Genomic DNA, 19323 nt, shown 5'->3' on the forward strand with positions numbered 1-19323 from the left:
CAGGTCAGTGAGACTAGTCAGAATTTGGTACAGACTAGAGGGGTTGAAGGGCCTGTTTTCTGTCCTGTATTGTACTATGGTTCTGCATTGCCTCGATAATCTGAGAAGTTTACATCCACAGAAAACACACATGGTAGGTCAATAACGGGTACATATACAAGAGACTCTGCAGATCCTGCAATCTGGAACAATCTGCTGGAGAAACTCAGCCGGTCAGTGGGAGAGAAAGAACTGCCTTGATGAAGGGCTCCACTGGAAACGTTGAACATTGTCCCACTGAGGCTGATCGATCCTCTGAGTTCAAACAGCGCAGTGGTTTTCAAACTCACCCCATCAACTCACTTAAGCAGTCCCTACGCCATTAGTGATTAGTAAGGGATGGCTTAAGGTGGGGATGTGAGTGGGACAGGAAGGTGGAGAACCACTACACTGGACCCAATTGTTACTGAAACATTCTGCTTGAGAAAAATGGTCATTGGCCCATTTCCTTTGGAGTTTGGAAACCGTGCACATAACGAGTCAATGAGGGACGATTAAAACAGCGGGTTTCAACCTTTTTCTTTCCACCCATATCCCATCTTAAGCAATCCCTCACTAATCACAGAGCACCTTTGGCATAGGGATTACTTACGGTGGAATGTGTGTTGGGGGGCAGTTTGAAAACCACTGGCCTAGCGGAATTTTTTTGCAAAATAAGTCAGATTTTTTTAATATATATATTAGTAAGTTGATGTGTTTTTGAAATATTCTACATTCTCTCTCAGAAGCCTCTCTTTTGTTTTGGAAACAGGCAGCATCTATACTTGTTGGATTTCAAAGATCAGTCTCCACCCATGCCGAAGAGCCCCATGGAGAATCATGGAAGTCTGAGATATCAGTTTTCCAATGAACTATTGCAAATGCCAATGCAGTTGGTCAGAACCTCACATAACGACACCAAGGTACGTGAGACAGTGCCTCGTTCCATATTCAGGAATTCTCTCAGCCCAAGACCTCTGCAGTTCTGACCTGCTTATGGCCGCATGTCTTCAGCAGCTTGGCCTTTAGGGTCCCAACTCCTTGCCTTCCCTCCCTCTCTCACCTACTAAAGACCTACTTGCTTGCCAAACTTCAGGCAGTTGGTGGAATCTGTTGCCCCAGGCAGCTGTGGAGGCAAAGTCATTGGAAATATTTAGAGCGAAGGTTGGTGGTATGGGTGTCAAAGTTATGGGGAGAATGGGGTTGAGAAGTAAAGTATGTCAGCCATAATTTGAATGGCAGAGCAGACTCGATGAGCCAAATGGCCTCGTTCTGTTCCAACATTTCATAGTATTATGGTATTTTGGTTATCTGTATTTAAATTCTCTTTTGTGGCTTTGCATCAAACTTTCCCTGGCAACATTTCTTTGGGGTGCCTTGGGGCATTTTACCGTGTTAAAAGTGTCATGTAAATGCAAGTTCTTATTGCCACTGTATTCACGAAAACACGAGAAAGGGTAGAGAGTTAGCGAGGCAATAGAGAAAAACACAAAAGCAGCCAATGGTGGAATATTGAGTGAACAAAGGGAAACAAGAAGGACTTAAAAGGTCAAGCAAATCCGTGAGGAATACTCTTATACCCAACAGCATGAACATTGAACTTTCCAGTTACAATAACCCCACCTCTAATTCTTTCTACTATTTCTGCCTCTCCATTACCTGCTCCTGCTCTCATTTTTCTCTCTAACCTCACCCCTCCGCATCCAATGCTCCCTTCCCGCTGCCTGCCTCTCTACCTCTCCCATCTACTGCCCAGGAACTTAGCACCTCTCTGCCCCCTCTCTTTATTCCCCTTTCATATACTGGATATCTCCAAATCCCACTTTGGTCGAGATAAAAGTTTCTGACCTAAAACCTTGACTGACCATTTCTCTCCTCAGATGCTTTTTGACCCGCCGAGTCCCTCCAGTCTACTCAGCCGGCAATAATGCTGTGTACACCTACTTTGTTCAGCTCCAGAGGTCGCAGGGGTTGTTATTTCTATACTTAAATGTTTATATGTTCACATAATAATGACATGGAGGAAGTTAGAGCAGAGTCTATCAAAAAGAATGGCTACGTTATACAATTATCTTGAGAAGCATCCTCTGGAATGTTTAGACCACATTCAAAGTTCAGGAGATCTTACAGAGACACAGAGAGATATAGTTCGAGTTCACATTTATTTTTTGAGTGTACGTGGAAAAGCTGGTGAAACAGCTTTTCTCTGGACCACAATTCACAGATATACACACACAATACACGCCACATAATAATCACATACCTGTATATACATATATATGGATGGTTTGCTTGTTTAAAGGATACCGTTCATCAATCTCACAGCTTTCTAGGCTGGTAAATAGCTTCTCCCCACAGGCTGTGAGATCGATGAATGGTATCCTTTAAACAAGCAAATCATTCATATATATATAGATATATATATATCTATATATATATATATATATCTATATATATATAGATATATCTATATATCTATATATATATATATGTATATACAGGTATGTGATTATTACGTGGCGTGTATTGTGTGTGTATATGAGTGCATTGTGGTCCAGAGAAAAGATGTTTCACCAGGTTGTCCATGTACACTCAAAAAATAAATTTGAACACGAACTATATCTCCCTGTGACTCTGTAAGATCTCCTGAACTTTGAATGTGGTCTAAACATTCCAGAGGACAAGATAATCATGGTCATGGGTCGAAGATCCTATGGGTTGGATGGAAAGGGTTCTCAATAATTCTTTGAGCCCTACTTTTAAGCCACACTCCCAGTAAATGAGGTCGATAGAGGAAAGAGAGACTTCAGTGATCTTCTCGGCCATTTGGATGGACTCCTGGTCTGCTGCTGTGCAATTACCATACCACGCCCAAATGGTGCAGCCAGACAAGACTGTAATAGTACGAAAGCAGGCTCTGCAAACCATTCCACCCGTGCAGACCATCAACCACCTATTTACAGTAATCCTATGGAAACCCGTTATTTAATCTCCTCAGCTCCTCCCATATTCCATTAATCACCTGAGATTAAAGCAATTTTCAGTGACCAACCTGCTCTCTTTGGGTTGTAGGAGGAAATCCTCATGGCCACGGGGAGAATGTGTAAACTCCACACACACAGTGTATCCCTCTGTGACTCTTGTTCTGAGGGTGAATCTAATGTTTCTTATTATTAGAATATCTAGAGCTAGGGGGTCGCTGATTTTGACTAAAGGCAGGAGGAAGGCAGCTGGTATCTCTGAATTTGTGATTCATTGTCTCCTGCTCCTGATTAATTTTAAGGCAGAGATTAGAAGTAAGAGGGAAGTGGATTTGAGGTCATAATCATAATCTTATTGAATAGCCTCAAAGGGGCAAATGGCTGATTCCAGCACATCAGAAATATACATTGATATGCGCTGGTATATAATATAACCATATAACCCCTTACAGCACAGAACAGGCCAGTTCAGCCCTACTAGTCCAGGCCGTAGCAAATCCCCACCCTCCTAGTCCCACTGACCAGGGGTCCATACCCCTCTAGTCCTCTCCTATCCATGTAACGATCCAGTCTTTCCTTAAACGTAACCAATGATCCCGCCTCGACCACGTCTATCGGAAGCTCATTCCACATCCCCACCACCCTCTGCGTAAAGAAATTTCCACTCATGTTCCCCTTATAATTTTCCCCCTTCAATCTTAAACCATGTCCTCTAGTTTGAATCTCCCCCTCTCTTAATTGAAAAAGCCTATCCACATTTACTCTGTCTATCCCTTTTAAAATCTTAAACACCTCTATCAAGTCCCCTCTCAATCTTCTACGATCCAGAGACAAAAGCCCCAGTCTGCACAACCTTTCCCTGGAACTCAAACCCTGAAATCCTGTCAACATTCTCGTGAACCTTCTCTGTACTCTCTCTATTTTGTTTATATCTTTCCTATAATTTGGTGACCAAAACTGTACACAGTACTCCAAATTTGGCCTCACCAATGCACTGTACAATTTCATCATAACCTCCCTACTCTTGAATTCAATACTCCGATTTATGAAGGCCAACATTCCAAATGCCTTCTTCACCACACCATCTACCTGAGTATCAGCCTTGAGGGTACTATTTACCATATCTCCTAAATCCCTTTGTTGCTCTGCACACCTCAATTGTCTACCATTCAATGTATATGACCTATTTAAATTTGCCTTTCCAAAATGCAGCACCTCACATTTATCTGTATTAAATTCCATCAGCCATTTCTCAGCCCACACCTCCAGCTTTCTTAAATCACCTTTTAATCTACGGTAATCTTCCTCACTGTCCACAACACCACCAATCTTTGTGTCATCCGCAAACTTGCTTATCCAATTCTCCACCCCTACATCCAGATCGTTAATATATATAACAAATAATAGTGGACCCAGGACCGAACCCTGAGGAACTCCACTAGTCACCGGCCTCCATTTGGACAAACAATTTTCTACCATGACTCTCTGACACCTCCCATCCAAACACTGCTGAATCCATTTCACTACCTCCTTATTATACCTAATGCCTCCACCTTTTTTTCTAACCTCCTGTGGGGAACTTTGTCAAAAGCTTTACTAAAGTCCAAATGGACAACATCCACAGCTTTCCCTTCATCAACCTTTTTTGTAACCCCCTGACAAAACCATGCTGATTACTCCCTATCAATCCTTGTACCTCCAAAAATTTGTAAATAGCTTCCCTCAGAACACTTTCCATCAACTTGCCCACCACAGACCTCAGACTTACAGGCCTATAATTCCCAGGTTTGCATTTGGACCCTTTCTTAAACAGAGGAACCACATGCGCCACCCTCCAATCCTTTGGTACCACCCCCGTGGCCAGTGACATCCTAAATATCTCTGTTAATGGCCCCATTATCTGTCCACTAGCCTCCCTGAGTGTCCTAGGGAATATTTTGTCCGGACCGGGAGATTTATCCACCTTTATCTTTTTTAACACAGCCATCACTACCTCCTCGGTTATCCTTATATGCTTCATGACCTCCCCACTATTTTTCTTTACTTCAACTGGTTCAACATTTTTTCCCCTAGTGAATACCGAGGCAAAGAAATCATTTAAAATTTCCCCCATTTCCTCAGACTTCTCACTCAGCCTACACTCGCTATCTACAAGGGGTTCAATTTTATCTCTCACTAATCTTTTACTTTTAATGTACTTATAGAAACCCTTTGGATTTATTTCTACTCTGTCAGCCAAAGCCTCTTCATGCCTTTTTTTGGCCTTTCAAATTTTTTTCTTAAGATTCCTTCTACACTCCTTGTAGTCCTCCTTCAACTTCTCAGCTCCCTGCTCTTTATACCTCTTGTACACCTCCCTTTTTCTCCTAACCAAATTTCCAATATTCCTCGAAAACCAAGCCTCCCTATGACTTCCAGCCTTTCCTTGATCCACACTGGGACATAACAACTCTGTACCCTCAAAATTTCTTATTTGAATATCCTCCATTTTTCATTAACATCCTTACCTGGCCCATTTGGTGGTCTGTAATACACCCCTATTAGTACCCTCTTGCCTCCTCCACCCCTCAATTCCACCCAAACACCCTCATTGGTCGATCCCTCCATACCATCCTGCAACCTCACGGCAGTAATGTCCTCCCTAACAAGCAGAGCAACTCCTCCTCCTTTTTTACCCCCTGATCTATCACATCTAAAACAAATGTATCCTGGAATATTAAGTTGCCAGTCCTGCACCTCCTGTAGCCAGGTCTCACTAATTGCCACAATATCGTGACCCCAAGTATCTGTCCATGCTCTCAGCTCATCTACCTTGTTCACTATGCTTCTTGCATTAAAATATATGCATCTCAGAGAATGACCCTCACATATATTCTCTTTTTTACCTTCTACCCTAATCTCCATCCTACCTTTCTTATGTTTCAGATTCTTTGGTTTGGACCTTAATTTTTTTTTGCCAAGGTATCGTTCTTGGGATGTCTTGTTCTGGTTTTGGTAGTTATTGTTTTCCATTATGTGGTACTCACAATGTAAAATAAATATCTGAAGTTTCCATGTTATCCATCAATCCCCAATATGACCCATTAGTTGCAAATCTTTGGCTTGGCTTCGCAGACGAAGATTTATGGAGGGGTAAATGTCCACATCAGCTGCAGGCTCGTTTGTGGCTGACAAGTCCGATGCGGGACAGGCAGACACGGTTGCAGCGGTTGCAGGGGAAAATTGGTTGGTTGGGGTTGGGAATTGGGTTTTTCCTACTTTGTATTTTGTCAGTGAGGTGGGCTCTGCGGTCTTCTTTCAAGGAGGTTGCTGCCCGCTGAACTGTGAGGCGCCAAGATGCACGGTTTGAGGCAATATCAGCCCACTGGCGGTGCTCCAGAATGGAGGACCATCGCCTTCCCAAGATCCAGATGGTTGCAAATATTACTGTGGATAATGTCCTTGCCTCATGTTTACAGCGTAGAACTGATGCTCCCTGGATTTGTTTAACAGATCACCAAATTGGTGGAAAAGTTGGTGCAGATCAACCAGGAGAAAGCTCACCCTGATGCTCCACAGATGTTCCTGCAGCTCATTCAGCTCCTGCGCTCAACAAACCTGACTAACCTTCAAAGCATCTGGGAAAGTGAATCGAAGAAACAGAGCCAAAGGTGAAAATGGGGGATAGGGTTTGGGGGGAAAAGGATGAGGGACAAGGTTGGTGCAACAGACAACACTCAACCCCAAAGACTAGGGATTAATTTCAATTCCACATCCTTCATCAAGCTTTCTGAGGATGCTGGAGATGTGTCATCAGAATTCTATACTCAGAGTATAAACACACAAGACTGGAGAAACTCAGCAGATCAAAGAGTGCACTTTATAGAGCAAAGATAAAGATACATAACTAATGTTTTGGGCTTGAGCCCTTCATCAAGGTATGATCAAAATGAAGGCAGTTGCCCTCCGCCCGCCCACCATTTTGTTTGGGTGCCTGCCTACATTTTGCTCATACCTAAACAAAGGGTTCAAGCCCAAAATGGTGATTATGTATCTTTGATACTGTATAAAGTATATTCATGCAATAGTCAACGCCCCTCTTTATTTGCAAAAAGAATCACATTTTCCATGTTAAAAAGTTGACCCTTACTATTTTTGGCCCCCTCTACCCGCCCATCTGAGCTCCTGACCCTCTGACGGCGAACCTTTGCCTCAGCCACCTGCCTATCCGAGCTCCCAATGCCACAATGGCTCACCAATTCGAGCTCACGATGCCAGGACTGTGAACCTCACCTCAGCCGCCTGCCCATCCAAGCACCCGACGCCCTGAATGACGTAAGTACTTAATGGGATCAAAAGACTTATGCCCCCCCCACCCAAATTTGATCAAAAATAATGGGTCCCAAAAACTTGACAATTACATGAGTAGTTTTGGATTCTTGAGTGAATTTTAGCCCTTCAAAGTTTAAAAGTCGACCCTCCCAAATTTGACACAAACATTTGGTCCAAAAAAACTCGACTATTGCACGAATATATATGACATCTAAAGTACACTGTTTGACCTGCTAAGTATCTCCAGCATTGGGTGTTTTTACTTCAATCACAGGTATCTGCAGACATTTGTGCTTTACTCATGTAAACTCAGAGTGTCTCCCTCCCTGAGAAGTCACACTTCGTGGCTCACTCATTCCAGGAGAGCAAGAGGTTGAGTGGACTGACCTCAGTGCAATGTTTGAACAATCTCTCTGCCAGCATATCAGCTACCTTCTGGTGCACTAGTTTCCACCCATATCCCATAGATGCGGAGGACCATTGGTTAATTGCCACTAGGACTTGCCCGCAGGGTGTAGGTCAGTGTTGGAATCTAGGGAAAAGTGGAAATTGATGGGAATACGAGAAGAATCGAATGGGATTGGTGTAGATTGGTACTTGATAAATTGGTGTAGCAGGGATACAGATCTCTTTTTTTTAATCTTGTGTAGATCCCACAATTTTATATAGAACAATCAAATCTTCCCCTCAGATCTGGTGCGATCGAATGGAACAGGTTTAAGGGGCTGAATGTTCTCAAATGTGCAGGTTGGTGGGTTAATTGACTGCAGTAAATTGCTCCAAATGTGCACAGAAATGGTGGGCTTAGAGGCGGATGGGTATAGACTCTGGGGCAGGAGAGTTGATGGGAATGTGGGGAGAATAAAATGAGTTGATGTTTTCTCAATGTAATTGAGTGGTTGACAGTCAGCACGGACTGAAGGTCCTCTTTCCGTGTTGAACCTCTCTGTGACTACTTACCCCATAACAAAACTCTTGTGAATCTAGGCAGTGGATTCTGAATACCATCCCGGCCACAGGAACCTACGAAGCTGTTCAATTCATCCAAAGCAAAATCGAGCAGGGAGAACTCTCACAGTTTGAAGCAGCCCAGGTTCTGTTTTTGGTCCTGCATGCCATCAAACCTGACTGCCACGGTGTGGACAATGCTACGGTATGCCTTCACATCTCCATTTTGAGAAAAATAAGGACCCAAATCTGGGTTTACTGCCCCCACAGTTCCCCCTCCACTAATTATGCTGAGATGGATGCCAGTTGGATTAGCTTATCACCTACTCTAGGGCTATGTCCTTGTGATAACATCACCACCACCCTCACCAGGTCTATCTCATTGTGATAACATCGCCATCTTCTCAAGGACCATCTCCTTGAGATAACTCATTACCCCCCTCACCAGAGCTATCTTCTCATGATAACATCACCACCTCACCAGGGTTATCTCATTGGGATAACTTGGCACCACCTTAAGGGATAGACATTTATAAATAATAGACAATTAATCCTGGTGAGGCCCAGATTCCAAAAATGAACCTGAAAAGAAAGTTTCTTCCACATCTATTTTACTGATTCGAGAGGGGAGTTGCCACTGTTGGACAGGCAACTGCATCCAGAAAGCACCCAGATGCCACAGCATCATCTTGCATGATCACTTGTGTTTTCACAATACCTACCAATCCTGGGGTTCTGGAAGGATTTGACCTGTCAGCACCATAAGTTGCTTGATTTGGATTCTTTTTTAATGTGTGTGATCTAAATTGAATTAATTTGTTCTTCATGGCAGCCATTGTGACTTAGTTGGTAGTGTTCAAGTGTCCGAATCAGAAGGCTTTGAATCCTTCCCACCCCAGACTAGAAATATCCAGCTAGATGTTCCCATGTTCTGTTGGGATTTCCAGATCTCTCAGATGCTCTCTCAGATGGAAGATGTTTACACCAGCATTCAAACTGACCAGTGAGTCCTCCTTGGTTATCCATCCCACATCAGGGTGACATGGTTGGCGTAGCAGTTAGCACAATGACCCAGGTTTGAATCTGGTGCTGTCTGTAAGGAGTTTGTACATTCTCTCTGGGTCTGTGTGGGTTTTCCCCGGGGGCTCCGGTTTCTAAATTTAAATATATATTTTTTTTAATTTAAATTTGGACTTATAGGCCCACAAATCCATGGCGCCCAAATTACACCCATTAATCTACACCTCTGGTAGGTTTCGAATGGTGGAAGGAAACCGGAACCCCCAGAGGAAATCCACACGGACACTGGAAAGGCGTACAAACTCCTTACAGAACAGCACAGTATTCCAACCCTATTCCTGATCACTAGAGCTGTAAAGTTGGGATAACTGCTACGCCATCCATTTCCTCCCACCCTTCAGAACATACTGGGGTTGTAGGGGCTGTAGGTTAAACTGGTGTATTTGTGTGGTGGGGGGGGCACAAACTCATGGTTAAAAAGGCCTGTTGATGTACTGGGTGTCTAAATCGCGAAGGACACTCTAGTGATTATCACTGGGGTGTTGCTAAGCTGTTGCTCCTTTTGGGACTTGCTCTGAATGAACATTTCTCACCAAATGTATTTCATCCAGTGCAACTCCTAAAGTCATGAAAGGTGTTCTGCAAATGTGTTGTATTTCTGCTCCCTTCTGCCAAACCAGGTCTCCACTCAGCTGAGAATAGGGGGAGTTTTGAATTTAAAGAGATCCACTTCCTCCGTGATATTCTTCTCAGAAGGGTGAATGAAATTTGCTTCCTTGTTCTTTTGGCCTAAAGTGATATCAATTTTTTGTTTTTGCTTTTCCCCAAGGTTCTTTTGTCCAGCCCTTACATGCAGAAAAACCCTTTCCTTCGCAAACTCACCTTGCTCGCCTATGGGTCATTGGTACAGAAATACTGCAACACAGTCCGGCTTTGTCCTGATGAAGCTCTCCAGGTACGTGTGCATTGGGTGATTACATGGCAGTGGAGAACAATTGGGATGGATTCTACAGGAACATAAGAACTAGAAGCTGAAGTTGGCCATTAGTCCCGTCAGACCTGTTCTGCCATTCCATAAGATCATGGCTGATCTAGGCCTTGACCAACCTGCCTTTTCCCCATGAAGGACTTGTGCAGGTCCTCGTCCTTTAGGTATAGGTGAGTTCTCTGCTGCATCTATTACCTGCAGGTGCATTCACAGTTGAGAACACTGTTGGGCACTACCAGTTGCCCCAATAATTACAGAGACAAAGACTGAGTGGAATGATAGGCTTTATTACACACAAGACTGCTGGCCCGGGTGCAAGCTAGGGACGTGAAGGGAAGTAAGAGGTGGCTCGACCTTTATGGCCTGGGTCACAGGGGAAGAATCCAGGGAGGAGTCTAGGAGAGGATGTCATCAGGTGGGAGGGCCAGCCCATGCCTCTACTGGTCAGTACATACAATACCATTGCATTACAAACATGATGGGCGTTTTTCTTATGCATCAGTTTCAAAGCTTGTTTATAAGGTCCAAACTCGGATCTGTAATGGTTCCCAGACACACATTGGGATCAAGACAGCAGAATACACAGGGTTGACTACAACAAATGGGAGAAAGTCTGACATCTCTACAGTGCTAGCAATCAAAAATATATTTCAACTGCACTTCAAGTAGACCATTTATTTTGGGCAAAATCATACCAGCTCTTAAAGATCAACCTCATCGATTTGACCTCATTAATTGGAAAACTTGAAAGATCCTTAGGGTACAGAAAGGGACAATTCAACCCATCCCATCTGGGCAACTCCTTCCAGCTTTCCCTCAAGTCCTCATCCAGCTTTCCCTCAAGTCCCTTGGGTCCCCTCAAATGGTCCTAGACCATTTAATATGGAGTGAAACAAAAAAGTCCACAGATGTTGGAGTCAAGTGTGCTGGAGGATCTCATGTAAAAGACGAAAATCTTCAGACACTGTGGTTGAATTAAAAAATACAGAGCAGGAGAAACTCAGCAAGTCCTTTAGAGAGCAAAGATAGAGATACCTAACCAATGTTTTGGTTTTGAGCCCCTCATTAAGGTATGAAAAAATGTCGTACAAAATGGTTGGCGTGATGGGCCGGGGAGGGGGAAGCCTGGTTCCAAAGGCAGGAGGACCTCAGCAGATCTAGCAGCATCCTTAGGAAGTCAAGGGTAAGCAACGTTTCGGGCCTGGGCCCTCGGTCAGGTGTATACCTACCTGATGAACATTGGCTGCCTATGGATGCTTCTGAGTTTCTGTCAGAATTGCAGTCCACCCGATGTGATCTGGGATGAGATCTCTGGCTGGAGTGTAGATGAAGCCATTTAAATTGCTTCATCCAGCCATTCTCATCAGAGACCACAGCACATTTAAGGGACCACGGACTAAAATCATAAAATATTTTTCAGGATTTTTTTTTGTGTAGTTGGTAGGAGAGAACTATGGAAGAAACCAACTTAACCTGACTGCTTCACAGGGAAAGGGGCTCAAAATTGAGCAGAGATCTTAGGGGGGCAAAGAAAAGGTTGAGAATGTTTGGTTTCATCCATTCAACAGTGTTACCTCTCAAGACTGCAACCAGTCATATTTTAGATGCAATTCTATATTAAGCTGTATGAGATCAAAATTTCCACTCTACTTGCTCGACAAAAATACTTCCTCATATCAACTGGGTTAAGTCTCTAATTATTGTTATAGATAAGGATTAAGCAATTTCTGTTCAAAGGTTCTATAGTACTTGCAATGATACCAATAAAAATCTAGTCATACGCATAATCACCTTAATTTCTGGATCACCCCTTAGCCTCCTTTACTCAAGGGAGCCAAACAGTCTCAGCTTGCCCTGAGCATAGTACCAATCTATCAGCTTGTTGGCAGTGTTGAAGGCCTCAACAGCGCAGATACTTCTGTCGGCTCCGGAGGCTAGAATTAGAGGTCACAGTAAAGGGAAGTCCGTCAGATAAGTACATGGAGGGGTCTGGTCCAGTTGCAGGTCACTGAGATGAGGCTGAATAATAGTTTGGCATGGACTAGATGGGCCAAAGGGCTGGTTTTCTGTGCTGCAGTGTTCTATGGTTCAGTAGGAGGTGGTGGATGTTTGACATTCTCAGACTGTGGAGGTTCAGCAGAGAGATGGATGGGCCCCATGTAAGACCATCAGACATGGGAGCAGAAGAAGGCTATTCAGCCCATCGAGTCTGTCCTTCCATTCAGTCATGAGCTGATCCATTTTCCCACTCAGCCCCATACCTTTGATGTCCTGGCTGATTAAGAACCTATCAATCTCTGCCTTAAATACACCTAATGGCTTGGCCTTCACAATACCCTGTGGCAACAAATTCCACAGCCAGCCCCTTTTCACCCCAGGGCAAGAGTAGCAAGCGCCAGAGGTCATCTGAACAAAGTGAAGGGAGGAAAAGTTTAGGAGAGACATCAGGGGTAAGCTTTTTACGCAGAGAGTTGTAGAAGCCTAGAATGCCTTGGCAGGGATGGTGGTGGAGGCTGAAATATTTGGGGCATTTAAGCGACTCTTAGACAGGCACATGGTTGAAAGCAAAATAGGGGGGAGATAGGAATGGCTTCATTTTTTTTTGTGAAGGCCCAACATCAAGGGTCAATGGGCCTGTGGTGTGCTCCAATGTTCTATGTTGATCTGGCTAAATAATTTCTCTGCATCTCTGTTCTAAGTGGACTCTTTAATGGAAGTCCAAGAGACTTGGACTTCATGCAGAAAAGAGATGTGCCATGAACTCAAAAGGCAGGACAGTTGGCCAACTCCTGACCCTAAATCATCTATTACCGGATCCTTGCGCTATTTTCTCTGCAGCCTCTCCACGAGCTTGTGACTGAAGCTGGCAGCAGGGGTCACGAAGAAGAAACGATCCTTGGCCTCAAGGCGATTGGCAATGCTGGCCAGCCCGCCAGCCTGAAGCGCATCCAGAAACTTCTGCCTGGGTTCAGCAGTTCTGCCAACGCTGTCTCGAACAGAATCCAAGCAGTGGCTGTGATGGCCCTGCGCAATATCGGCAAGAAGGACCCACGCAAGGTGAGATGGGTTGGCAGTGAATAAGTTCTAGTTTATAGTCGTTGTACGAGGCTGAAGAAGGTTCAAAAGCTTCCTTTAACTCTCATGCAATATTTACATTGATTTTTATCTGCCGTAAGGCAAACAGAGCGTAATCATAAGCTTTGCTTGGTATCCCTAACAAGAGGAGAAAGAGAAGCAACAGAGAGTCCATTCAAACTCATTGAGTGTCTGTCGGTTCGCCTCTAGCCCTCCAACATCCTCTGGAGCTGTGCAGACTCCAGTTCAAAGCATCAGCAACCCAGGTTCAAGATCAGGAAGCCCTCAGCGCTTGAGGCCATTGGGGAGCTCGCCTTGCCCTCGGCACTCTCTCATATCCTGGTTCCAGTACCTGGTTCCCATGAGCCAGTCTGAAGCAGCCCCCAGTGTCTCCAGGTCCCCCCGACTGCAAGTCACCCGCAGCTCGAGTGTGTCCTTTCCTCGCTGAGTCCCTCTCTGGTCCTCTACTGTGGTCACCATCCCTGTAGGATCATCTCCTCTCATTCTTCTCAACAAAGGGTGTTCTCCCCATTTCTGGTGCTCTGCACTGGTCCACTGCTCCCTCAGAATCTGCCGCACCTCATGGTATGCTGCCTTCTCTTGGCGCCAGAAGGCTTCAGGGGCGGCATGGTTAGCCAGCAGTTAGCGTAATGCTGTAAACGCGGCAGAAACTGGGGTTCAAATCCAGTGCTCTCTGTAAGGAGTTTGTAAATGACATATAAAGCAAGGTGGACAGAACTAGTACTTTTCTCTTTGGGGCGATGAAGGATGAGAGGTGTATCAGAGACTCAGATGAGGGGATCAGCCACCACATTTTTCCTGGGATGACAATCGCAAATACCGATGAGTAGATGGCAGAGAAACTGAATGAATATTTTGAATCAGTCTTCATTTTGGAAGACATTAGTAGCATATTGGACTCTCATGTCTCTGGCGGAAGAGAAGTGAGTGCAGTCAAGATCATGAGAGGGAAGGTACTTTGGAAGCTAAATTATCTAAGCGTGGATAAGTCACCTGGACCAGATGATTGCATCCTCATGTTCTGAAGGAGGTAGCTATAGAGATTGTGGAGGTATTAGTAATGACCGTCCAGGAATCAATGAATTCTGGCATGGATCCAATGGACTAGAGGATCGTGAATGTCACTCCACTGTTTAAGAAGGGAGCGAGGCAGCAGAAGGCAAGTATAGACCGATTAGCCAAATATCAGTGGTTGGGAAGCTGTCAGCTTTGATTGTCAAGGATGAGGTGTTGTGTTTGGAAGAGTATTAGGTTTGGTGGGTTCACAGATAGATGTCTAGATACGTGTTACAATTGCAGGTAACTTTATTTTACACACAGGAGGCAAACAGGGGAGAATGTCAAACAATGCTTAATTACTCTACTACTAAATATATACATAGACATTCACATCAGACCCAGGTTGGCCCCCAATACCAGTGGCCACCTATCTTCTACACAATCACGCTTGTGTACACACTCTGAAGCCAGGGACTTTCAAACACACTCCCACTTCCTGTACCAACGCGGGTGCAGCTCTCAGCAAGCACTGATCTATCGCAGTACGACAGCTCATTTTAAGTGCCCACCTTACCCACAACTCCTCCTGGAATAGAACGATGTCTAGGCCTTGGACCATGAGGCAGAGAGAGGAAAAATGTGGTATGCATCAATATTTTATACTGTTCTGAGCTGGCTGTCTGGCCACTGATTTAAATGAACCAATAGCAAGGTGTGCACTAACGGGTGGCCTGAGTCCAACCTTGATTGGCAGGTGAAGTAACTTCCGAATAAGTTTCAGACGGAGGACACTTGACCACCCATAATATTCCAGACAGACAGGGAGGCCAACTATTACTTGCAGGTTATTTGCAGGTTATGTTATTTGCAGGTACATGAAGAGATAGGCCCAAGTCAGAATGGTTTCCTCAAAGAAAAACCATGTCTTACAAACCTATTGCATTTTTTTTAAAAAAAGGCCCAAGTAGAATAGACAAGGGAGATGCAGTGCATGTTGTGTACTTGGACTTTCAAAGGGCTTTCAACAAAGTGCCACACATAAGGCTGTTAAACAAGATGAGAGCCCATGGAATTACAGGAAGAATACTAGCTTAGATGGAGCATGGCTGAATGGCAGGAAATAGAGAGTAGGAATTCTGGGATCCTATTCTGGTGGGCTACTGTTGCCACTGGTGTTCTACAGTGGTCGGTGTTAGGGCCACTTCTTTTATGTGGTATATAAATGATTTGGATTATGGAACTGATGGCTTTGTGGCTAAATTTGCAGATGATACCAAAATGGGTGATAGAGCTGGTGGCGCTGAAGATGCCAAAAGCTGCAAAGAGACTTGGAGAATGGGCAATGTGGTGGCAGATGAAATACAATGTTAGAAACTGTACTATCAGGCACTTTAGAAGAAGGAGTAGATGGGCAAACCATTATTTAGATGCAAAGGGACTAGGGAGTCATCTTACATCCATGAACCTATGTCACAGTCTCTTGTACTATCTACCACCACCAATCCCAGCAATGCATTCCAGACACCCACTACTGTCCGTGTGAACAACGTTCCTCTGACATTTCCCAAAAATTTTCCTCCACTCAAAAAATTGCAATAGGTTTGTCAGGCATGATTTTCTTTAAGGAAACCATGCTGACTTGGGCCTAGCTTTTCATGAACCTCCAGATATTCCAGAACCTCATGCTTAACAATCGACACCAACATCAGACTAATCGGTCCATAATTTCCTTTCTGCTGCCTCGCTCCCTTCTTAAACAGTGGAGTGACATTCACCGATCCTCAGGTGCAGTGGAGCCGCTCCAGAATCCAAAGATCCCTGGAAGATCATTACCAATGCCACCACCATCTCTACAGCTATCTCCTTCAGAACATGAAGGTGCATTCCATCTGGTCTGGGAGACTTATCCACCCTTAGACCATTTAGCTTCCCAAATACCTACTCTCTCTTGATGCTGACCACATTCACTTCACTTACATGGGTCATGAGATTCAGGTATGCTACTAGTGTCTTCCACAGGGAAGACGGATCCAAAATATTCATTCAGTTTCTCTGCCATCTCCTTATCTCCCATTACAATTTCTCCAATGTCATTTTCTATCAGTCCTATGTCCACTTTGGTCACACTTTTGCTCATTATATATTTTAAAAAAGCTTTTAGTATCCTTTTTGATATTATTTGATAATCTCCTTTCCTAATTCATCTTTTCCTGCCTCACCACCTTCTTAGTTATCCCCTCTAAGTTTTTAAAATTTCCCTCTATCTTCCCATTAATTTTTGCTTCCTTTTTTACCCTCTCTTTTGGCTTTAACCTCCCTCATCAGCCATAGTTGTCTTATTTCTCCATTCAAAATTTTCTTTCTTTTTGGTACATGCCTGTCCTGCACTTTCCTCATTTCTTGCAGAAACTCCAGTCATTTCTGTTCTGCTGCCTTCCCCATTAGTGTTTTGTTTTTCCATTCAACTTTAGTCAGTTTCTCTCTCATGCGACTCTCATTTAATTTACTCCACTGAACTACCAGGGGTTTACAAGTTGGATTGTAACATGAGTTTAACCTACCAACTTGCTAGGTTTTCTATCTGTGTATAGGGCTAATTAGTGGGTAGAATTTGTTTTTAAACTGCACGGATGGGCCAACCACCTCGGAGGTGGATTGCAAACCTGTGTAAATGCAAAGTGTAGCTGCTGTTTGTCAATTTGTAAGCGATCATTGGTAGAAAATGATATCAGCATTTTACATATGATGGCTGTCTTCCTTACCCATAATCCTCCACATCGCTGGAATGCCAGAGCTCCCTGCTGGCCTGACCGAGATAACCCCTGATCCTGATAGCGATTTCCCCCCCAGCCCTGACAGCGTTCTCCCCTGGCCCCGACTCCGCGTTCATCCCCTGGATCCAACAGTGTTCCGACTCCAGGCTCACCCTGGCCCCAACAATGCCCATGCCCGATTCCACACCCGCCCCGGCCACTTACCTTTTGGAGGCCAACGCAGGAAACAAGGATTCCCTGCGGGGCCTCCAGCGCCGTAATGAGTGTGTGACATGTCACCGAAGGGACAGAAACGCTCTTAAATTGCCCATTGCCGTTCGACCGGGCAAGATAGGGACCAGCGTGGAAGGGGCTCCAGGGTTCCACTACACTCGTAGCAGCCCCAGTTTGTAAACACCTACTGACACATCGGACTTTAGCCTCTCCTTTTCAAATTTAGCAGTGATCACTGCCTCCAAAGGATTCCTTTACCTTCTCTGGTTCATTACACAGCCAATCCAGAACAGATGATCCCCTGGTGGTCTTGTCAACAAGCTGTTTCAAAATTCCACCCCATAGTCTCTCCTGGGATCCTGTACTGACCTGACTTTCCCAATCTACTTTCATGTTAGTCGTAATGCTGTCCTTACACACCTTATCTATTTCAGTTTTATGTTGTAATCCACATCCTGGCTGCTGTTTGAAGGCCTCTATTTAACTGCCTTTAGTGTCTCCACCCCCCTCTACCTGGCCACCTATCCTTGTAATATACTGTCTATCCTCCAATCTGTTGTGGTGTCTCTCTGGCCAGTGATGGAGAAAGCCAGTGAACAGCACAGAAACAAGTCCTTCAGCCCATCGAGTCCCATTGACCTGCCCTTGGGCCATATCCCTCCATACCCCTCCCATCCATGTACCTGTCCAAATCTTTCTTTAATGTTGGAATCGAACCTGCATTCACCATGTCTCTATGGCAACTCTTTCCATTATCTCACCACTCTCTGCGTGAAGAACTTCCCCCAATGGTCCCTTTAACTTTCCCCCTTAACCCATGACCCATGGCCCATGAAGTACGAGTTGTATGATTTGTGACCCTGTACCTCAGAGCTGACCTGGTTGTGATTTCTTGTCCAGGTGCGAAGCATCGCCATGCAGTTATTTATGAACAGAAGGAACCGTGCTGAAATGCGAATGAAGGCCTTTATTGTGTTGATGGAGACTAAACCATCCCTCGCCTTGGTTACCACAGCGACTGACGTAATGACCAGAGAGACCAACTTGCACCTGATCAGCTTTGTGTATTCCTACATGAAATCACTGGCAACAACCTCCGTGCCAGAGCTTCAGTCTCTGTAAGTGTAAAATAGCCATGTATCAGAACCATAAAATACCACAGACCAGAAATACACCCATTGGCCCATCTAGTCAATGCCAAAGTTTTATCCTGTCGAGCCCCACTGACCTGCACCCAGACCATATCCCTCCATACACCTCCCATCCATGTAGCCGTCCAAATTTTTCTTAAATGTCAAAATCAAGCTTGCAATCACCACTTCAGCTCATTCCACACCCCCAATACTCTCTGTGTGGAGATTTCCCCCTAATTTTCCCTTTAAATATTTCCCCTTTCATCCTTAACCCATGTACTTTGGTTTGTACCTCACCCAGCACCTGTGGAAAAAAACCTACTTGCATTTGCCGCAGTGTTTCTGAGTAAAGAGACGTCCACACAGTGTGAGGGTGAACCAAAGAATTACTTTATTGGTTTGAATTTGCCGCGTTTCCGCACTGGCCTGCCCACTTCCGGTGGCGTATTCCCCCGGATTCCGGAAGTGATGCCGTTGCTTCGCAGTTTCACTCTCCAGTGGCAGGCTGCTACGCGGAAGTGGAGGGCTTCTTAGCAGTGAAGGGGAGCCCTCGCCATCTTGGACCGGCTGGGCGATTCGGTCCATTCACTCGCACAGTCGCTCAGCTACAAATTTCCCCTCATTCTTCTATGCTCCAGGGAATAAAATCCTCGCTTTTATATGATAGAGGAATTAGGGGATATGGGGAGAAGGCAGGTAGGTGGAGTTAGGACATAAATTAGATCAGCCATGATCGTATTGAATGGCGGAGCAGGCTCGATGGGCCATTTTTGGCCTACTCCGGTTCCTACTTCCTATGTTCTATGTTCCTATGTTCATAGCCTGTTTAACCTTTCCCTGTA

The 19323-nt window shown here is 44.7% G+C and overlaps 1 protein-coding gene across 1 annotated transcript in view; it reads left to right on the forward strand.

The window, feature by feature from the left end:
* Positions 1–19323, forward strand: part of LOC138764064 (vitellogenin-like) — a 140970-nt gene that overhangs the window by 36971 nt on the left and 84676 nt on the right. The window contains exons 7-12 of the mRNA XM_069939371.1: positions 791–941; positions 6492–6649; positions 8298–8463; positions 10108–10233; positions 13105–13323; positions 18249–18466. Coding sequence (XP_069795472.1) covers positions 791–941; positions 6492–6649; positions 8298–8463; positions 10108–10233; positions 13105–13323; positions 18249–18466 — 1038 coding nt within the window. The remainder of the gene's footprint in view (positions 1–790; positions 942–6491; positions 6650–8297; positions 8464–10107; positions 10234–13104; positions 13324–18248; positions 18467–19323) is intronic.

The sequence above is a fragment of the Narcine bancroftii genome, chromosome 5, assembly GCF_036971445.1.
Source record: "Narcine bancroftii isolate sNarBan1 chromosome 5, sNarBan1.hap1, whole genome shotgun sequence".
Classification (NCBI taxonomy): Eukaryota; Metazoa; Chordata; class Chondrichthyes; order Torpediniformes; family Narcinidae; genus Narcine; species Narcine bancroftii.